The 18177-nt window shown below is 43.8% G+C and overlaps 1 protein-coding gene across 14 annotated transcripts in view; it reads right to left on the bottom strand.

Annotated features, from left to right (window-relative positions):
- Nucleotides 1-18177, bottom strand: part of LOC105497072 (zinc finger protein 480) — an 88314-nt gene that overhangs the window by 12146 nt on the left and 57991 nt on the right. Inside the window, exons 2-4 of one of the 14 annotated variants that reach the window (XM_011767781.3) lie at nucleotides 14854-15034; nucleotides 11651-11777; nucleotides 10666-10794 (exon numbers count right to left, since the gene is read on the bottom strand). The exons of the other annotated variants lie outside the window; for them this stretch is intronic. Coding sequence (XP_011766083.2) covers nucleotides 10666-10794; nucleotides 11651-11777; nucleotides 14854-14874 — 277 coding nt within the window. The 5' untranslated portion in view covers nucleotides 14875-15034. The remainder of the gene's footprint in view (nucleotides 1-10665; nucleotides 10795-11650; nucleotides 11778-14853; nucleotides 15035-18177) is intronic. 14 annotated transcript variants of the gene reach the window in all.

Here is an 18177-nt window from a genome sequence, read left to right as displayed (position 1 = left end):
AAGAAACTCCCTTTAATTCTAAGGACACAAACAAGCTGAAATGGAAAGGATGGAAAAATATATTCCATGCAAACAGTAACCAGCAGAAAGTACAGGTGGCAGTGTTAATATGAGAGAACAGACTTCTACTCAGAAATCATGAGAGACAAAGATTATTATAAAATGATGAAAGACTCGATTCACCAAGAAGATATAACAATTATAAATATATAAACACCAAGTGTCAGAGCTCCTAAGTACAGAATGATGCTGGGTGCAGTGGCTCATGCCTGTAATCCCAGCCCTTTGGGAGACTGAGGCAGGAGGATTACTAGAGCCTAAGAGTTTGACATAAGCCTGAGCAACATACTGAGACTCCATCTCTATTAAAAGTAGTAAGTAAATAAATAAAAACTAAGTATAGAATGGAAACTTGGGCCGGGCGCGGTGGCTCAAGCCTGTAATCCCAGCACTTTGGGAGGCCGAGATGGGCGGATCATAAGGTTGGGAGATCGAGACCATCCTGGCTAACCCGGTGAAACCCTGTCTCTACTAAAAAATAAAAAAAATTAGCCGGGCATGGTGGCGGGCGCCTATAGTCCCAGCTACTCAGGAGGCTGAGGCAGGAGAATGGCGTGAACCCGGGAGGCGGAGCTTGCAGTGAGCTGAGATCCAGCCACTGCACTCCACCCTGGGTGACAGAGCGAGACTCCGTCTCAAAAAAAAAAAAAAAAAAAGAAAGGAAACTTGATAGAACTCCAAAGAGAAATATTGTTCCACAATATTATAGTTGAATTCAATATTCTAGTTCTGAAAATGGATAGAACCAGACAGAAGAACAATAAAGAAACTGAGGATTCTGGTTGGGAGCAGTGGCTCCTGCTTGTAATTAAACACTTTGAAAGGCTGAGGTGGGAAGATCACTTGATCCTAGGGGTTCAAGTCCAGCCTGGGCAACAAAGCAAGACCCTGTCTCCACAAAAAAATTTTAAAAATTAGCGAGGCATGGTAGTGCATGGTACTTGCACTTGGGTACTTGGGAGGCTGAGGCAGGAGGATCACTTGAAGCCAGGAGATGCAGGCTACTATGAGGTATGACAGTGCCACTGCACTCCAGCCTGGGCAGAAGAGCAAGAATATATCTAAAACGGGGAAAAAAAAAAGGAAATGGAAGACTCAAACACCACTACAGACCCATGAGACATACGAGATATATACAGAACACACCACCCAAAACAGCAGAATACAAATTTTTCTCCAATTTCCATGGAACAACTTCCAGAATAGACCTCACAGTAGAATATAAAATGAATTTTTGATGATTTAAGGCCGAGCATAGTGGCTCATGCCTATAATCACAGCACTTTGAGAGGCCGAGGTGGGTGGATTGCTTGAGCTCAGGAAGTCGAGGCTGCAGTGAGCAGTGATCATGCTAATGCATGGCCTGGGCAACAGAGTGAGACTTGGTCTTAAAAGAACAAAAAAATCTGAAATCATGTAAACGATTGATTCCCATCATCATGAAACATAACCAGAAATTAACAGCAGAGGAAAAATGTATTAAGTCCACAAATATGTGCAATTTTAACAACACACTTAAAAAACCCAAGGGTTGAAAAAAGAAATCACAAGAAAAATTAGAAAATATCTTGATACAAAGAAAAACAGAAACACAATACACTAGAACTTGGAATGTAACAACAACAGTACTGGGAAGGATATTATGACACTGTCTGTTTACATTAAAAAACAAACAAACAAATGGGCCAGGCACACTGGCTCGCACTTGTAACCTCAGCACTGTGAGAGGCCAAGCAGAAGCCCAGTTCAAGACCAGCTTAAGTAACACAGCAAGACCCCATCTCTACTAAAAATTAAAAAAATTACCTGGGCATAGTGGCACATGCCTGTGATCCCCACTAATGGAGAGGCTGAAGCAGGAGAATTGCTTGAGCTCAGGAGTTCGAGGTTAAGTGAACCACGATCGTGTCATTGAACTTCAGCCTTATTACCAGGCTACCTTCATCGAAACAGAACTCTAGTTCTTCAAACTTATTACCAAGCTACCTTCATCAAAACAGAACTCTAGTTCTTCAAACTTATTACCAAGCTACCTTCATCAAAACAGAACTGTAGTGACATGAAGACAGATGTATAAACTAAGGGAGAACAGAGAGGCCAGAAACAAACCCTGAAAAATGTGGTTAAATCGTGTTCCATAAAAATGCCAAAACCACGTGAGGAGAAAAGGACAGTCACTTCAACAGAGAGTGCTCCGGAAATTGGATATCTACATGCAAAGGAATGAAGCTGAACCCTTACTTTACACCCTATGCACAAATTAACTTAAGAATTGATTTATGACCTAAAATTAAGATTGAAAACTATAAAACTCCTGGAAAAAATAATAGATAAAAAGCTTTATGACAGTGGATTCAACAATGTTTTTTCCTGGCTATAACCTCAATGGAACAAGAAAGAAGGTAAAAATACATAAAATGCACTACAATAAGACAGATAATGATTGTGAATGAAGGAAAACAATTGCCAGAGTGAAAAGGAAACTTACTAAATGTAACAAAATATTTGCAAATCAAATCTCTAAGACATTAATATCTAAGATATATGTAACTCATACGAATAAAAAGATATTTCATTTAATATTATTGAATAAAAGTAAATGAAAAATTAAGAAATAAGGAAGAGTGGAATACACATTTCTCCAGAGGTGATATACAAACAACTAACAACCATATGAAAACATGCAAAATATCACTAATCATTAGAAAAATGCAAAGAAAACCCGAATGTTTATTGTTTAAAAAAAACCCAAAAAACAAACCAAAAAAAAAAAAAAAAAACAGTAAATCACAAATGGCAAAAATGTGCAGAAATGGGAGACTTATATCCTGTTGTTGGAAATGTAAAATGGTGCAAAGAAGTATGGGCCAGGTGCGGTGGCTCACGCCTGTAATCTCAGCACTTTGGGAGGCTGAGGTGGGTGGATCACCTGAGGCCAAGAGTTGGAGACCAGCCTGACCAACATGGTAAAACCCTGTCTCTATTAAAGAAGTACAAAAATTAGATGGGGATGGAGGCACATGCCTGTAATCCCAGCTACTCGGGAGGATGAGGCACAAGAATCACTTGAACCTGGGAGATGGAGGTTGCAGTGAACTGAGATTGTATACCGCACTCCATCCTGGGTGACAGAGTGAGACCCTGTCTCGAAAATAAAAAAATAATAATAAACAAGTATGACATTTTCTCAGATAATCCAAAATCAAATTACCAATATAGGCAACAATTCCTCATCTGGGTATATATACAAAAATTAGCTAGGCGTGGTGATGCGTGCCTGTAATCCCAGCTACTCAGAAGGCCAAGGCAGGAGAATGGCTTGAGCTTGGGAGGTGGAAGTTGCAGAGGGCCAAGATTGTGGCACTGCACTCTAGCCTGGGTGACAGAGCAAGATTCTGTCTCAAAAACAAACAAACAAACAAAAAAACAAACACCAAAAGGACTGGGTTAGAAAGCTTCTGGAAAGCTGAACACATGGAGGCTGACAGGAAGGTGAATGAGAACTCATCCAAGTACTAAAAGGGTGGCACACCCCGACTCCAGGGGACAGACAATCCTATGTTTGAGACCCTTCCAGAACTCACCCTATGTATGTTTCCATCTGAATGTTAATTTGTGTCTTTTATTTAAAAAAAAAAGTTTTTTGGCCGGTGCAGTGGCTCATGCCTGTAATCCCAGCACTTTTGAGGGCTGAAGCGGGTGGATCACTTGAGGTTGGGAGTTCGAGACCAGCCTGGCCAACATGGTGAAACCCCATCTCTACTAAAAATATAAAAATTAGCCGGGTGCCGTGGTGGGTTCCTGTAATCCCAATTATTTGGGAGGCTGAGGCACAAGAATCGCTTGAACCCGGTAGGCGGAGGTTGCAGTGAGCTGAGATTACGCCACTGCACTCCAATCTCAACAACAGACCGAGATGCTCTCAAAAAATATGTAAATACCTTTTGTAATAAACCTGTAAATTTAAATGTTTCTCTGAGCTCTGTGAATGGTTCTAGCACATTAATTGAACCTGAAGAGGAAGTCATTGGAAACCCAACTTGGAGCCAGTTCTGGGAGGTCTAGATTTGGGACTGCTGTCTAAAGTGGGGGCAGTCTTGTGGATTCAATGCTCACCACGTGGGATTTGATGCCTGTATTAGTCTGTTTTCACACTGCTATAAAGACATACTCAAGACTGGGTAATTCCTGTAATCTTAGCACTTTGGGAGGCTGAGGCAGGCAGATCACGAGGTCAAGAGTTCAAGATCAGCCTGGCCAACATAGTGAAACCCCATCTTTACTAAAAATACGAAAATTAACCAAGCATGATGGCGCACTCCTAAGTCCCAGCTACTCGGGAGGCTGAGGCAGGAGAATCACTTGAACCCGGGAGGCGGAGACTGTGGTGAGCCGAAATCGCACTACTACACCCCAGCCTGGGTAACACAGCGAGACTCTGTCTAAAAAAAAAAAAAATGGGTAATTTATAAAGAAAAGAAGTTTAATAGACTCAGTTCTGTGTGGCTGGGGAGGTCTCAGGAAACTTACGATCATGGTCAAAGGCAAAGGGGAAGCAAGGCATGTCTTATATGGTGGCAGGAGAGGGAGGGAGGAAATGCCACACTCTGAAACCATCAGATCTCATGAGAACTCACTCACTATCACGAGAACAGCATGGCGGAAACCACCCCCATGATCTAACACCTCCTACCAGGTCCCTCCATGACAAGTGGGGATTACAATTGGAGATGAGATTTGGGTGGGGACACAGAGCCAAACCATATCAATGCTATCTCTAGCTACACAATGTCAGAATTTATTGAAGTCACAATCCACTGCAGAACTGACTGCTTGCTCATTAGAGGAGAAAATCCTACATATTTGGTCAAATAAATTTTCTGCATTTATTGTTGTTAGGTGTGAGACCAAACAGGGATCAAACACAGTTTGAGTTCTTCCTCTCAAACTTAAATAACAACTTACGGTGAGTCAATGTGTTGGTATTTCTGGGCTTAAGATGGTAACAATTTTAAAACAGTATATTCTTGAGATATCAAAAATTCATGGCTGGGTGTGGTGGCTCACACTTGTAATCTCAGCACTTTGGAAGGCTGAGATGAGACAGTTGTTTGAAGCCAGTTCAACACCAATGTACTGGCATAACTAACAGTCCCAGGTATGGGGGAGGGTGAGCTGGGAAGAGCACTTTTGCCCTGAAAGTCAAGGATGCAGTGACCTGAACTGCACCACTGCCATCTAGCCTGGGACGCAGAATGAAACCCTGTCTGTAAAAAAATTAAAAATGAGGCCAGGTGCAGTAGCTCACGCCTGTAATCCCAGCACTTTGGGAGGCTGAGGCGGGTGGATCATCTGAGGTCAGGAGTTTGAGACCAGCCTGGCCAACATGGCAAAACCCTATCTCTACTAAAAATACAAAAAATTAGCTGGGTGTGCTGGCAGGCACCTATAATCCCAGCTACTTGGGAGGCTAAGGAAGGAGAATTGCTTGAACCCGGGAGGCTGAGGTTGCAGTGAGCTGAAATCACATCGCTGCACTCCAGCCTGGGCAACAGAGCGAGATGTATTAAAAAAAAATTAAAAATTAAATTCCCAATTTATACATTCTAATAAACTTAACTGACAAAAATATACTTTAATATCTAAATCAGATAAAGGAAAGGAAAAGAAATATTTATACTACCCAATCCAAAACTCCTAGAGTGTGTATAGGTGTTAGAGAAACTCCTAGGCAAAAAAAAAAGAGAAACGTCCTCAAAAATATATAAATCAATGGCTATTCCCTGATACAACATCCCCACACATATAAAACAAAGAAGACAAAGAGTAACATATGGAACCACTGACTAAATAGTAATGTCAAGTTCACTTATTTTTAAATTTTCTTCTTCTTTTTTTTCTGAGACAGGGTCTTACTCTGTAACTAAGGCTCACGTGCAGTGACACAATCATGGTTCACTGCTGCCTCGAACTCCTGGGCTCAGGTGATTCTCCCACCTCAGCCTCCTGAGTAGCTGGGACTACAGTTGTGCACCATCACAGCCAGCTAATTTTCATATGTTTTGTAGAGACAAGGTCTTGCAGTGTTACTCAGGATGGTCTCAAACTCCTGGGCTCAAGCGATCCACCTACCTCAGCCTCCCAAAGTGCTCAGATTACAGGTATGAGCCACCGTGCCCAGCCCCAAGTTCATTTCTAATACACGCAAAAGCCCAAAATAAAATCATCATTCCAGTGAGCTGTTCTCTCACGAGGACTCGGGCATCCAATAAAGGATCTTTTTTTTTTTTTTTTTTTTTTTTTTTTTTTTTTGAGACGGAGTCTCACTCTGTTGCCAGGCTGGAATGCAGTGGCACGATCTTGGCTCACTGCAACCTCTGCCTCCTGGGTTCAAGTGATTCTCCTGCCTCAGCCTCCCCAATAGCTGGGACCACAGGCACATACCACCACGCCCAGCTAATTTTGTTTTATATTATTAGTAGAGATGGGGTTTTACCATATTGGCCATGATGGTTTCGATCCACGGACCTCCTGATCCGCCCAACTCAGCCTCCCAAAGTGCTGGGATTACAGGCATGAGACACCGCCCCAGACCTAAAGGATCTTGCAGTCGACTGTCTTTCCCATTGTGCTGAGTAAAAATCTCAGAAGAGCTACCTACACCTGTTACACACACCAGTAAAGTATGGACAAAGCACAACTGAAGAACGGCTGAGGAACCTTGTAAAAGAAGAAGAAATGCATATGTCGGTTTCTTCATTGGTTTCTGACACAGAGCTCCTAACTTCTTGGGATGTTCTAGGCGAGAGGAACGTGATTTGTTCTAATGAGGCAACCTCTCTAGGTTCCCTGGACTGGGTTGATCATCAGAAAGACCAGGCCATGATTACAGGCATCAAAGTGTCAGCCCCATCCACTATCCTCCAGGAAGGGAAGAGGGGCTGGAGACTGAGTTAATATCAGTCATGCCTATGTGATGAAGACTCCATAAAAAATCCCTGAACTAAGAGAATCACTTGAACCGGGAGGCGGAGATTGCAGTGAGCTGAGATTGTGCCACTTCACTCTAGCCTGGGTGATAGGGCAAGACGCCGTCTCAAAATAAAAAACACCCCTGAACTTTGGGGTCATGAGATCTTCCAAATGGTGACACACGCAGGTGCCTGGAGGGTGGCGCACCCAGTGAATCTTCCTACATGCCCGCCCCTGTGAATCTCTTCATCCAGCTGTTCATCTGTATCCTTCCAAAACACCCTTCAGCGTGAACCAATGAGCCTAAGAATGTGTTTTACTGAGTTCTGTGAGCCACTCTAGCAAAGTAATCAAACCCAACAAGGGGCCTCAGGGAACCCCAACCTGTAGCTGGTTGGTAAGAAGGACAGATGACAACTTACTATCTGTGATTGGTGGCTGAGGTAGGGGACAGGTTTGGGAACTCAACCCTTTGCCTGTGGGATCTGACTCTAATTCCAGATAGATAATATCAGAAAGGAGTCACAGAAAACTATTAGATGGCCGCTGAAAAACTGGTTGTTGGTGGGGAGAAATCTCCGCCCATTCAGTTGACCAGAAGTGAAGCGCTCTCTGCTGAGTAGCATTTGAGAGTAAGAAAAACACTGGATTGTCCCTATCCCCGCAAGACCTGAAGAAGCAAAGAGGGGCTGAGATGCCTTCATGCTATTTGTGAGCCCCACACACAAAAAACAGAGCCGCCAATGTTTTCTTATCTCCTGATGAGGCCTTCCTAGTATAGGATATTGTGTGGACCATACATAGGTCAAGGAGGCAGGTCTACGCATACCTCAGGTTTGATGTATAAACTTAGCATTAGATAAAATCACGACAGAAACAGAGACCACAGGGAAAACAGACCCCTCTGACACAGCCCTCCCTGTGTCCTTCAGAATGATGAATCAAAGAATCATAAGCCATATGAGAGGGTGCTGTCCATCATGATAAAGACTTCGCCTTGGCACAGCAAAAGAAATAATCAGCAGAGTAAACAGACAACCCATAGAGTGGGAGAAAATCTTCAAAAACTATGTATCTGACAAAGGACTAATACCCAGAATCTACAAGGAACTCAAACAAATCAGCAAGAAAAAAACAAACACTCCTATCAAAAAGTGGGCTAAGGACATGAACAGACAGTTGTCAAAAGAAGATACAGAAATGACCAACAAACAGATGAAGAAAGACTCAACATCACCAATTCTCAGAGAAACACAAATTAAAACTACAATGCAATACCATCTTACTCCTGCAAGAATGGCCGTAATACATAAATAATACATATTGGCGTGGATGTGATGAAAAGGGACCACTTGACACTGCTGATGGGAATGGAAACTAGTACAACCACTATGGAAAACAGTGTGGAGATTCCTTAAAGGTCTAAAAGTAGATCTACCATTTGATAAAGGAAAACCACTCCTGGTATCTACCCAGAGGAAAAGAAGTCATTATGCAAAAGAGACACTTGCACACGCATGTTTATAGCAGCACAATTCACAAGTGCAAAAACAGAGGACCAGCTCAAATGCCCATCAAGAAGTAGATAAAGAAAATATGGTATACATGTAATATGGAATACTACTCAGTCATAAAAAGGAATGAAATAATGGCATTTGCAGCAACCTGGACAGAATTGAAGACCATTATTCTTTTTTTTTTTTTTTTTTTTTTTTTTTTTTGATATGGAGTCTCACTCTGTCCCCCTTGCTGGAGTGCAGTGGCCGGATCTCAGCTCACTGCAAGCTCCGCCTCCCGGGTTCAGGCCATTCTCCTGCCTCAGCCTCCCGAGTAGCTGGGACAACAGGCGCCCGCCACCTCGCCCGGCTAGTTTTTTTGTATTTTTTAGTAGAGACGGGGTTTCACTGTGTTAGCCAGGATGGTCTCGATCTCCTGACCTCGTGATCCACCCGTCTCGGCCTCCCAAAGTGCTGGGATTACAGGCTTGAGCCACCGCGCCCGGCCAAAGACCATTATTCTAAGTGAACTAACTCAGGAATGGAAAACCAAACATTGTATGTTCTCACTCATAAGTGGGAGTTAAACTAGGAGGATGCAAAGGTGTGAAATGATACAATGGACTTTGAGGTCTCAGGGAAAAGGGTGGGAGGTGAGGGATAAAAGACTATATATACATTGAATACAGTGTACAATGCTCGGGTGATGGGTGCACCAAAATCTCAGAAATCACCACTAAAGAACTTACGCATGTAACCAAACACCACTTGTTCCCCAAAAACCTACTGAAATAAATAATGGTAATATGGCCAGGAGCAGTGGCTCATGCTTGTAATCCCAGCACTTTAGGAGGCCAAGGTGGGTGGATCACTTGAGGTCAGGAGTTCAAGACCCTGTTTCTACTAAAAATACAGAAAAAATTTAGCCAGGCTCGGTGGTGCACACCTGTAATCCCAGCTACTTGGGAGGCTAAGGCACGAGAATGGCTTGAACCCAAGAGGCAGAGGTTGCAGTGAGCCAACATCGTGCCACTGCATTCCAGCCTGGACGACAGAGCAAGACTCTGTCTCACAATAAAAAAATTTCATAAAAATAAATTTAAAAATTAAAAAATAACAATACCAGCTTGGGTAACAGAGTAAGACTCTGTCTCCAAAAAAAAAAAAAAAAAGAAAAGAAAAAACCCAAAATCCAAGAAACCAAAAACAAAGAACACAGCAGTAAGAGGGGGCCAAGAAAAATTTCCCTTCTACGCCAGGCATGGTGGGTCATGCCTACAATCCCAGCACTTTGGCAGGCCAGCTAGGAGGAATACTTGAGGCCAGGAGTTCAAGACAAGTCTGGGCAACATAGTGAGACCTCATCTCCAGAAAACATTTTTTTTTTTTTTTGAGACGGAGTCTCAGGCTGTTGCCCAGGCTGGAGTGCAGTGGCGCGATCTCGGCTCACTGCAAGCTCCGCCTCCTGGGTTCCCGCCATTCTCCTGCCTCAGCCTCCTGAGTAGCTGGGACTACAGGCGCCCGCCACCGCGCCCGGCTAATTTTTTGTATTTTTAGTAGAGACGGGGTTTCACTGTGGTCTCGATCTCCTGACCTTGTGATCCGCCCGCCTCGGCCTCCCAAAGTGCTGGGATTACAGGCTTGAGCCACCTCGCCCGGCTCCAGAAAACATTTTAAAAATTAGTGAGGTGCAGTGGCACGTGCCTATAGTCCCAGCGACTTGGCAGGCAGAGACAAGAAGATCATATGAGCCCAAAGACTGAGGGTACAGTGAGCCATGATCACACCACCACTACACTCCAGCCTAGGCAACAGAGCAAGAACTTGTCTCAAAACAAAACAAAACAAACTCCAATCAGAAGTCACAGGATTTAAACTTTTATTTTCCCAAAGAATTCTCCTACTTGCAGAGAGCTCCCAAACAGAATCTCAAAGTGTGGTTCTGCAGGGTGCAGTGGCTCATGCTTCTAATCCCGCCACTTTGGGAAGCAGAAGAAGGAGGATCACTTGAGTCCAGGAATTTGACGCTATGAGTTGAGCCACGACTGCCACTGTACGACAGCATGGGTGACAGAGCAAGACCCTGTTAAAAAAAAAAAAATTATGGGGCTGCCACTCTGCCCTTCCAAGCTCTTACCTGTGTTCACGCCTTTGATGCATTCCCTGCCATCTGGATTGTTTGCTATTTTCACTTCACTCTGCAGATTCCGGGGATCTCTCCTTTGCTCCAACATGGAGATAATACTCACGTCAGGAAGACAGATTCCTATTTATAAAAAGAAAGAAAAATAAAGAATAAATGTGTGTTGTGGCATCTCCAAAATCCAAGCCCCATGTCTAGGTAGGAGAGATGATACTATAAACGGGTCAAGAATAGTATTTTGCCAGGCGCGGTGGCTCATGCCTGTAACCCCAGCACTTTGGGAGGCCAAGGCAGGCGGACTATGAGGTCAGGAGTTCAAGACTGGCCTGACCAATATGGTGAAACCCCGCCTCTACTAAAAATACAAAAATTAGCCAGGCGCGGTGACGCGCACCTGTAGTCCTAGCTACTCGGGAGATGGAGGCAGGAGAATCACTTGAACCTGGGAGGCAGAGGTTGCAGTGAGCCAAGATCCTGCCACTCCACGCCAGCCTGGCAACCCAGCGAGACTGTGTCTCAAACAAACAAACAAACAAACAAACAAAAGAACAATATTTCACATAAATTCATCCACTGCCTCCTTCTGAATGCTGAGGGAACATTGTAACATGCAGACATCGAGCTCTCTTGCAAAAACTAATGAATCATAAGCACAGGGGTGGATGACAGACAACTGGATATCTTAAGTCTGTCGGAAGGTTTGATGCATACTTAAGCCCTGGTACCACTCAATGATGAATCATGAAGGGGGCAGAATGTTTGAAGAAAGCAGTTATTTTAAGTCTAGAAGGCATTATGGAGCTTATTGTTTCTGAAAAATACAGCATTATAAAGCATTATGGAGGTTTTCATTTCTGAGTCAACAGGGTTTTAATCTCAGTCAAGCGGTACATTGACTCCTAAAATGCTAAGAGGCACACAACAAAATGCAAAAATACACCAGGGCAGATCCTGACTTCTGGAGGGACATTATCCTCACCCAGGAAGACCAGGTTCCTATAATTCTCCAGCATCACGTCTCTGTATAGAGTCCTCTGAGCAGGGTCCAGGCATTTCCACTCCTCCTGAGAGAATTCTATGGCCACATCCCTGAATGTCAAGTGTCCCTAAAATGAAAAACACATTTCACCAATAGGGTATCATCACAAAATGAGAAGACAGTTGTAAGGACTGACTTAATTGAAGGGAATGTTTTGACAAATCCACATTAAGGTATTTTTTAGCTAGTTATGTGTTTCTAATTGTGTTTTATTATACTTCTCTATTAGAAGTTATGATATTCTTTAAATTAGTATAGATCTCTAATTTTGTGGACAATACAAAAAATACAAAAATTAACCCACAGTTATTTCTATAGATGTGTCAGATACTACATATATATATTTTTCAGAGAGAGTCTCTCTTTGTTGCCCAGGCTGGAGTGCAGTGGCACAATCTTGGCTCAATGCAACATCTGCCTCCCAGGTTCAAGTGATTCTCCTGCCTAAGCCTCCAGAGTAGCTGGGACTACAGGAACCCACCACCATGCCCAACTAATTTTTGTATTTTTAGTAGAGACGGGGTTTCACTATGTTGGTGAGGCTGGTCTCGAACTCCTGACCTCAAGCAATCCACCCACCTCAGCCTCGCAAAGTGCTGGGATTACAGGCATGAGCCACCAAGCACAGCCAGGATGAAGCTTTTGAACACTTCCCATGTGATAGGAACTATTCTAAATGTTTTTGTTTTTTTAGACGGTGTCTCGCTCTGTCACCCAGGCTGGAGTGCAGTGGCGAGATCTCGGCTCACTGCAAGCTCCGCCCCCTGGGTTCACGCCATTCTCCTACCTCAGCCTCCCAAGTAGCTGGGAGTACAGGTGCCCGCCACCACGCCCGGCTAATTTTTTGTATTTTTAGTAGAGACGGGGTTTCACTGTGTTAGCCAGGATGGTCTCGATCTCCTGACCTTGTGATCCGCCTGCCTTGGCCTCCCAAAGTGCTGGGATTACAGGTGTGAGCCACCTCACCTGGCATATTCTAAATGTTTTACATGTAACTAACTGCTATTACAACAAAAGCCCATGAAAGAACAATCTGTTCCCATCCTACTGAAGAGACAACTCTTTCACAGACATTCTAAGAAACTTGCCCCAGGTGTGAAGGCTAAAAATGGCAGAGTAAGCACAGATCCCAGGTGTCTGGGCATTAGAATCAAACTTTAAGAATTAGGCCAGGCACAGTGGCTCACTCCTGTAATCCCAGCACTTTGGGAGGCCAAGGCAGGTGGATCATTTGAAGTCAGGAGTTGAAGACCATCCTAGCCAACATGGTGAAACCCTGTCTCTACCAAAAATAACAAAAGTTAGCTGGGCATGGCACCTGTAATCCCAGGTACTCGGGAGGCTGAGATAGGAGGATCACTTGAACTCGGGAGGCGGAGGTTGCAGTGACCTGAGATGGTGCCACTGCACTCCAGCCTGGGTGACAAAGAGAGACTCCGTCTCAAAAAAAAAAAAAAAGAAAGATCAAACAATAAAGTAACAGATCAGCATCAAAAGTAAATTGACAGACAACGACCTAATTGAGTACAGTTAAAGCAAGTTCCTGTATTAAAATCAAGAAACTGTCACACATGTATCCCCATAATAAGTTACTATCCTTACAGCCATCGACTCATTATCATAACAGTGTAGAACAATTTTAAGGTCATGAAAATATATAAGATGTAATGTCAACTGTTAAAAGATATAAGCTGTATATAAACTGATGATGTGCCTTTGATAAAAACAATAGACTTACTCATCTGTGCACTCATGCACAATCACATACACACACTTATTCATATACATATATACACTCACACACATATACTCTAGTAAACATATACATGACACCTGAAAGAGTTGTCTCTCAATGACCTCTTTTTTAGATATTTGTCTTTTTGTTTTTTTGTTTTTTTTTTTTTTTTTTGAGACGGAATCTCGCTCTGTCGCCCAGGCTGGAGTGCAGTGGCCAGATCTCAGCTCACTGCAAGCTCCGCCTCCCGGGTTCACGCCATTCTCCTGCCTCAGCCTCCCGAGTAGCTGGGACTACAGGCGCCGCCACCTCGCCCGGCTAATTTTTTGTGTTTTTAGTAGAGACGGGGTTTCGCCGTGTTAGCCAGGATGGTCTCGATCTCCTGACCTTGTGATCCTCCCGTCTCGGCCTCCCAAAGTGCTGGGATTACAGGCTTGAGCCACCGCGCCCGGCCCTTTATGTTTGTTTTTTAAGGTGTCCAGGTTGCAGTGCAATGGCTTATTCATTGCACATTACAGCCTTGAACTCCTAGCCTCAAATGATAACCCTCTCCGAGTAACTAGAATGATAGGTGTGCACCACTGTGCCTGGCTGTCACTGTTATTTTTAATAATGTGCATTTCAGCATGTTTGCAACAATAAAAATGTATAAACTGTGCTCAATTCAGTTAATAAACGTTATTGTATATTAAACTATTTCAAAAAGTTAGACCATGTAAAAACACAAAAACTTTAATTCCAGTCTCTATTAAATACCCATACTGAAAAATATGTTTCAAAAATTGAGACGGGGGTCTCACTATGTTGTCCAGAGTGGTCTCAAACTCTTGTGCTCAAGGAATTCTCCAGCCTTAGTTTCCGGAGAAGATGGAATTCCAGCCCTGGCCCATAAATATTAGGTTGTTGCAAAGTGATCGCGGTTTTGTCATTACTTTTGCACTAACCTAAACATAATTTTGTCCACTAAATATTTAGGTGTTAGCAAAAGCCCAAGGGAGACGGAAACATCACAATCAGCAGTAAACATCAGATAGATTTCTTCTCATTTACGGCACAGAAAAGAGGGCCAGGCTTGGGGGACCGGAAAGACTTGGATCCATCTCGCGGGTGAGAACTTTACGCCGCGCGGGGCGTGTCTAGGGGGTCACTGAAGGATCTGAAGCGGGAAAACTCTGCGATAGGAGCTGTCTACATGGCCCTATGGTGAAAGACCGGGGACAGGACCAGCCTCCGTCCAATTTTAACACTCAGGGAAGCGACCGCCGGACTCTCATTAGAACGTCTGAGTTTACTCGGGGTGGAGGGAGCGGTGCCGAGATTTCAAGGTCTGTGTGACCCCTGAGATGCTGGGTACCGAAGCGCAGGGAACTCAGCATCCCAGATTTAATCTAAACAAAGGGAAACTCACACGCCGCAGCATGACTGTCATTCCACGTAATCTGCTTCCGGGTCTCCAGGAAACTGCGCGCGCAGCTGAGAGGCCAGGCCGGGGTGGAATTGGGCGGGGCCTGCGCTTCCCTCCGCCTAGCTCCTAGCTCCTGTCGTTTTGGAGGCGAGTCCTGCCGTGGTGACTGAAGCAGCTCACCTATCTGGAAACAGTGCCCCCGCAGAGGGAAAGTCTGTTGATGATTAGATCCACGAAAATTCCTGCTATTAAAATTAATTTTAAAACGGCCGTAGAGGCGCTCGCATGTCGTCCTAGATACCCGATGCTGAGGCGGGAGGCTCGCTTGAGCCCATGAGGTGGAGGCTACAGTGAGCCGAGGTCCTGCCGCTGCACGGGCGCCTGAGAGAAACCTTGTGCCTAATAAATAAATGAATACATAATCATACATAAATAAATTGGAAGCAAATAAAATAAATATAAATGAATAATAAACGGTAGTTTTCAGAATTTTAAAGCTCTGGAATTGTTTGAGAAGGGAATGCAAATTAAACTTTGAAATGCAAAACCCTGCTAGGGCGGAATGTGTAATTTCCTTTTTTTTTTTTTTTTTTTTTGAGACAGAGTTTCGCTCTTTTGCCCAGGCTGAAGTGGCGCGATCTTGGCCCACTGCAACCTTCGCCCCCCGGGTTCAAGCGATTATCCTGCCTCAGCCTCCTGAGTAGCTGGGATTACAGGCTCCCGCCACCACGCCGGGCTACTGTCTTGTATTTTTAATAGAGACGGGGTTTTTTCCATGTTGGCCAGGCTGGTCTTGAACTCCTGACCTCCTGATCCGCCTGCCTCGGCCTCCCAAAATGCTGGGATTACAGGCGTGAGCTACTGCACCCGGCCAAGTGTTTTCTTTTTCATATTTATGTTAATCCTAGTGTATACCTGCCATTGTCTTATGGACATACTCATGTCACAACGGTTTTTTTTTTTGAGACGGTCTCCCTCTGTCGCCCAGGCTGAAGTGCAGTACCACAATCACGGCTCACTAACTGTAGCTTCAACCTCCTGGGATCAAGTGATCCTCCCACCTCAGCCTCCCAAGTAGCTGGGACTACAGGTGCATGCCACTATGCCCAGTCTCATGTCACAAAATTTTGTCTCCAAACAGCACCCTCATTTGTCCCCTAAAGTTTTCAGCAGAGCAAAACAGAGAAGAAATGTATTAAACATAGAATTTGGAGGCAATGTAGGAAAAAGATGTGAAAATATGTATGTAGGCCGGGCGCGGTGGCTCAAGCCTGTAATCCCAGCACTTTGGGAGGCCGAGGCGGGCGGATCACAAGGTCAGGAGATCGAGACCACAGTGAAACCCCGTCTCTACTAAAAAAAATACAAAAAATTAGCCGGGCGCGGTGGCGGGCGCCTGTAGTCCCAGCTACTCAGGAGGCTGAGGCAGGAGAATGGCGTGAACCCAGGAGGCGGAGCTTGCAGTGAGCCGAGATCGCGCCACTGCACTCCAGCCTGGGCAACAGCATGAGACTCCGTCTCCAAAAAAAAAAAAAAAAAAAGAAAATATGTATGTATACAAAAAATATAATTTTATTACAATTGAAAATGAAGCATGGAATATATTGCATAATACCATAATCTGAAAATGACATATCCATAGCTTTTGGAAAAATGCTCTTGTAGTAAAATTATATTTATCGTATAATAAATATAGATGACAAAATTGTTATTGTGTAATACATTACAAAATTATGTCACATTTATTGTAGATATTATGAAATTATATGGTGTCATATTATAAACACTTCCCCACAATAATTTTCATTGAACTACTGTAAAAAACAAACAAAAACAAAAACCTTAGGCAATTTTACTAAACTCTATTTCACAAGCATTTTCAACAATCATATTGTGCAATGAAATCTGTATCTGTATCCATAAAAGGAATATAGTAAGATATTACCATGAAGAAAATTGGGGGTCTTTCCTAACCAAGATGGCAGGAGTTCCAGAGGAAGCACTCAGTGTTGTACTAGAGTTCACTGCATTTTGTGATGTCTGAACACTAACGCCTTTTACACCTCTGCACTCCCTCTTCCTATTCTGCCCATCTGGTCAACTGATAATAAAGCCTCAGTGCTCACTCCTTTGGAACCAACTGAAGTTCAAACCACAAGGGGGTACCCCCGCCCCAGCCCTACCCTTTAGCAATCATGACACCCCAAGCCCATCACCTATCCCAGTTCTCTGAAGCCACCTTTGGACCAGCTGGAAAAGTACACCCTGCTTTCCCCCACAAAGCCTCATTATATAATAAAACACTCTCAAACCATATCAGTGTATGGGATCATCATTCTCAAGATCCAAGCCAAACCTTAGGGGGACTTCAAACAAGTTCCAGAAAAGTAGTCAAAAATTCAAATCACCAAAAAAGTTGTGAGGGTGACTATATGAAGTTTCTAGTTAATGTACCAAAACAAAATTTCCTTTCTGTGTGCTTCGACTTAAAAGAAAATGGATGAACATTAATGTTTTCAAATGGTGTCACTGAACACTACAAGTACAAAAAGAAATTGTGTTACAGTAGTTTTTGTTTGTTTGTTTTTGAGACAGAGCCTTGCTCTGTCGCCAGGCTGGAGTGCAGTGGTGCAATCTCAGTTCACTGCAACCTCTGCCTCCCAGGTTCAAGCAATTCTCCTGCCTCAGCCTCCCAAGTAGCTGGGATTACAGGTGCACACCACCATGCCCAGCTAATTTTTTTTTTTTTTTTTTTGTATTTTTAGTAGAGATGGGGTTTCACCATGTTGGCCAGGATGGTCTTGATCTGCTGACCTCAGGATCCGCCCAACTCAGCCTCTCGAAGTGCTGAGATTACAGGCGTGAGCCCCCACACCCGACCATGTTACAGTATTTTTACCTTCAACCCATACTTTCTTTTTTTTTAAATTAATTTATTTTTTTTTGAGACGGAGTTTCGCTCTTGTTGCCCAGGCTGGAGTGCAATGGCACGATCTCGTCTCACCACAACCTCTTCCTCCCAGGTTCAAGTGATTCTCCTGCCTCAGTCTCCCAAGTAGCTAGGATTACAGGCATGTGCCACCACGCCCGGCTAATTCTGTATTTTTAGTAGAGACAGGGTTTCTCCATGTTGGTCAGGCTGGTCTCAAACTCCCGATCTCAGCTAATCCACCTGCCTCGGCCTCCCAAAGTGCTGGGATTATAGGCGTGAGCCACCGTGCCCGGCCCCACTTTCTATTTCCTAATATTTGTCATATTACTATTTATTTTTGCTGCATGAAAATGAAGGTACATGCCATAGGTCTTATTTGGCACACAAGAAAGAGG

The sequence above is a fragment of the Macaca nemestrina genome, chromosome 20 (assembly GCF_043159975.1).
Source record: "Macaca nemestrina isolate mMacNem1 chromosome 20, mMacNem.hap1, whole genome shotgun sequence".
NCBI lineage: Eukaryota > Metazoa > Chordata > Mammalia > Primates > Cercopithecidae > Macaca > Macaca nemestrina.
The sequence above is the reverse complement of the archived record's forward strand: the minus strand, read 5'-3'. Positions and strand labels throughout refer to the sequence as shown.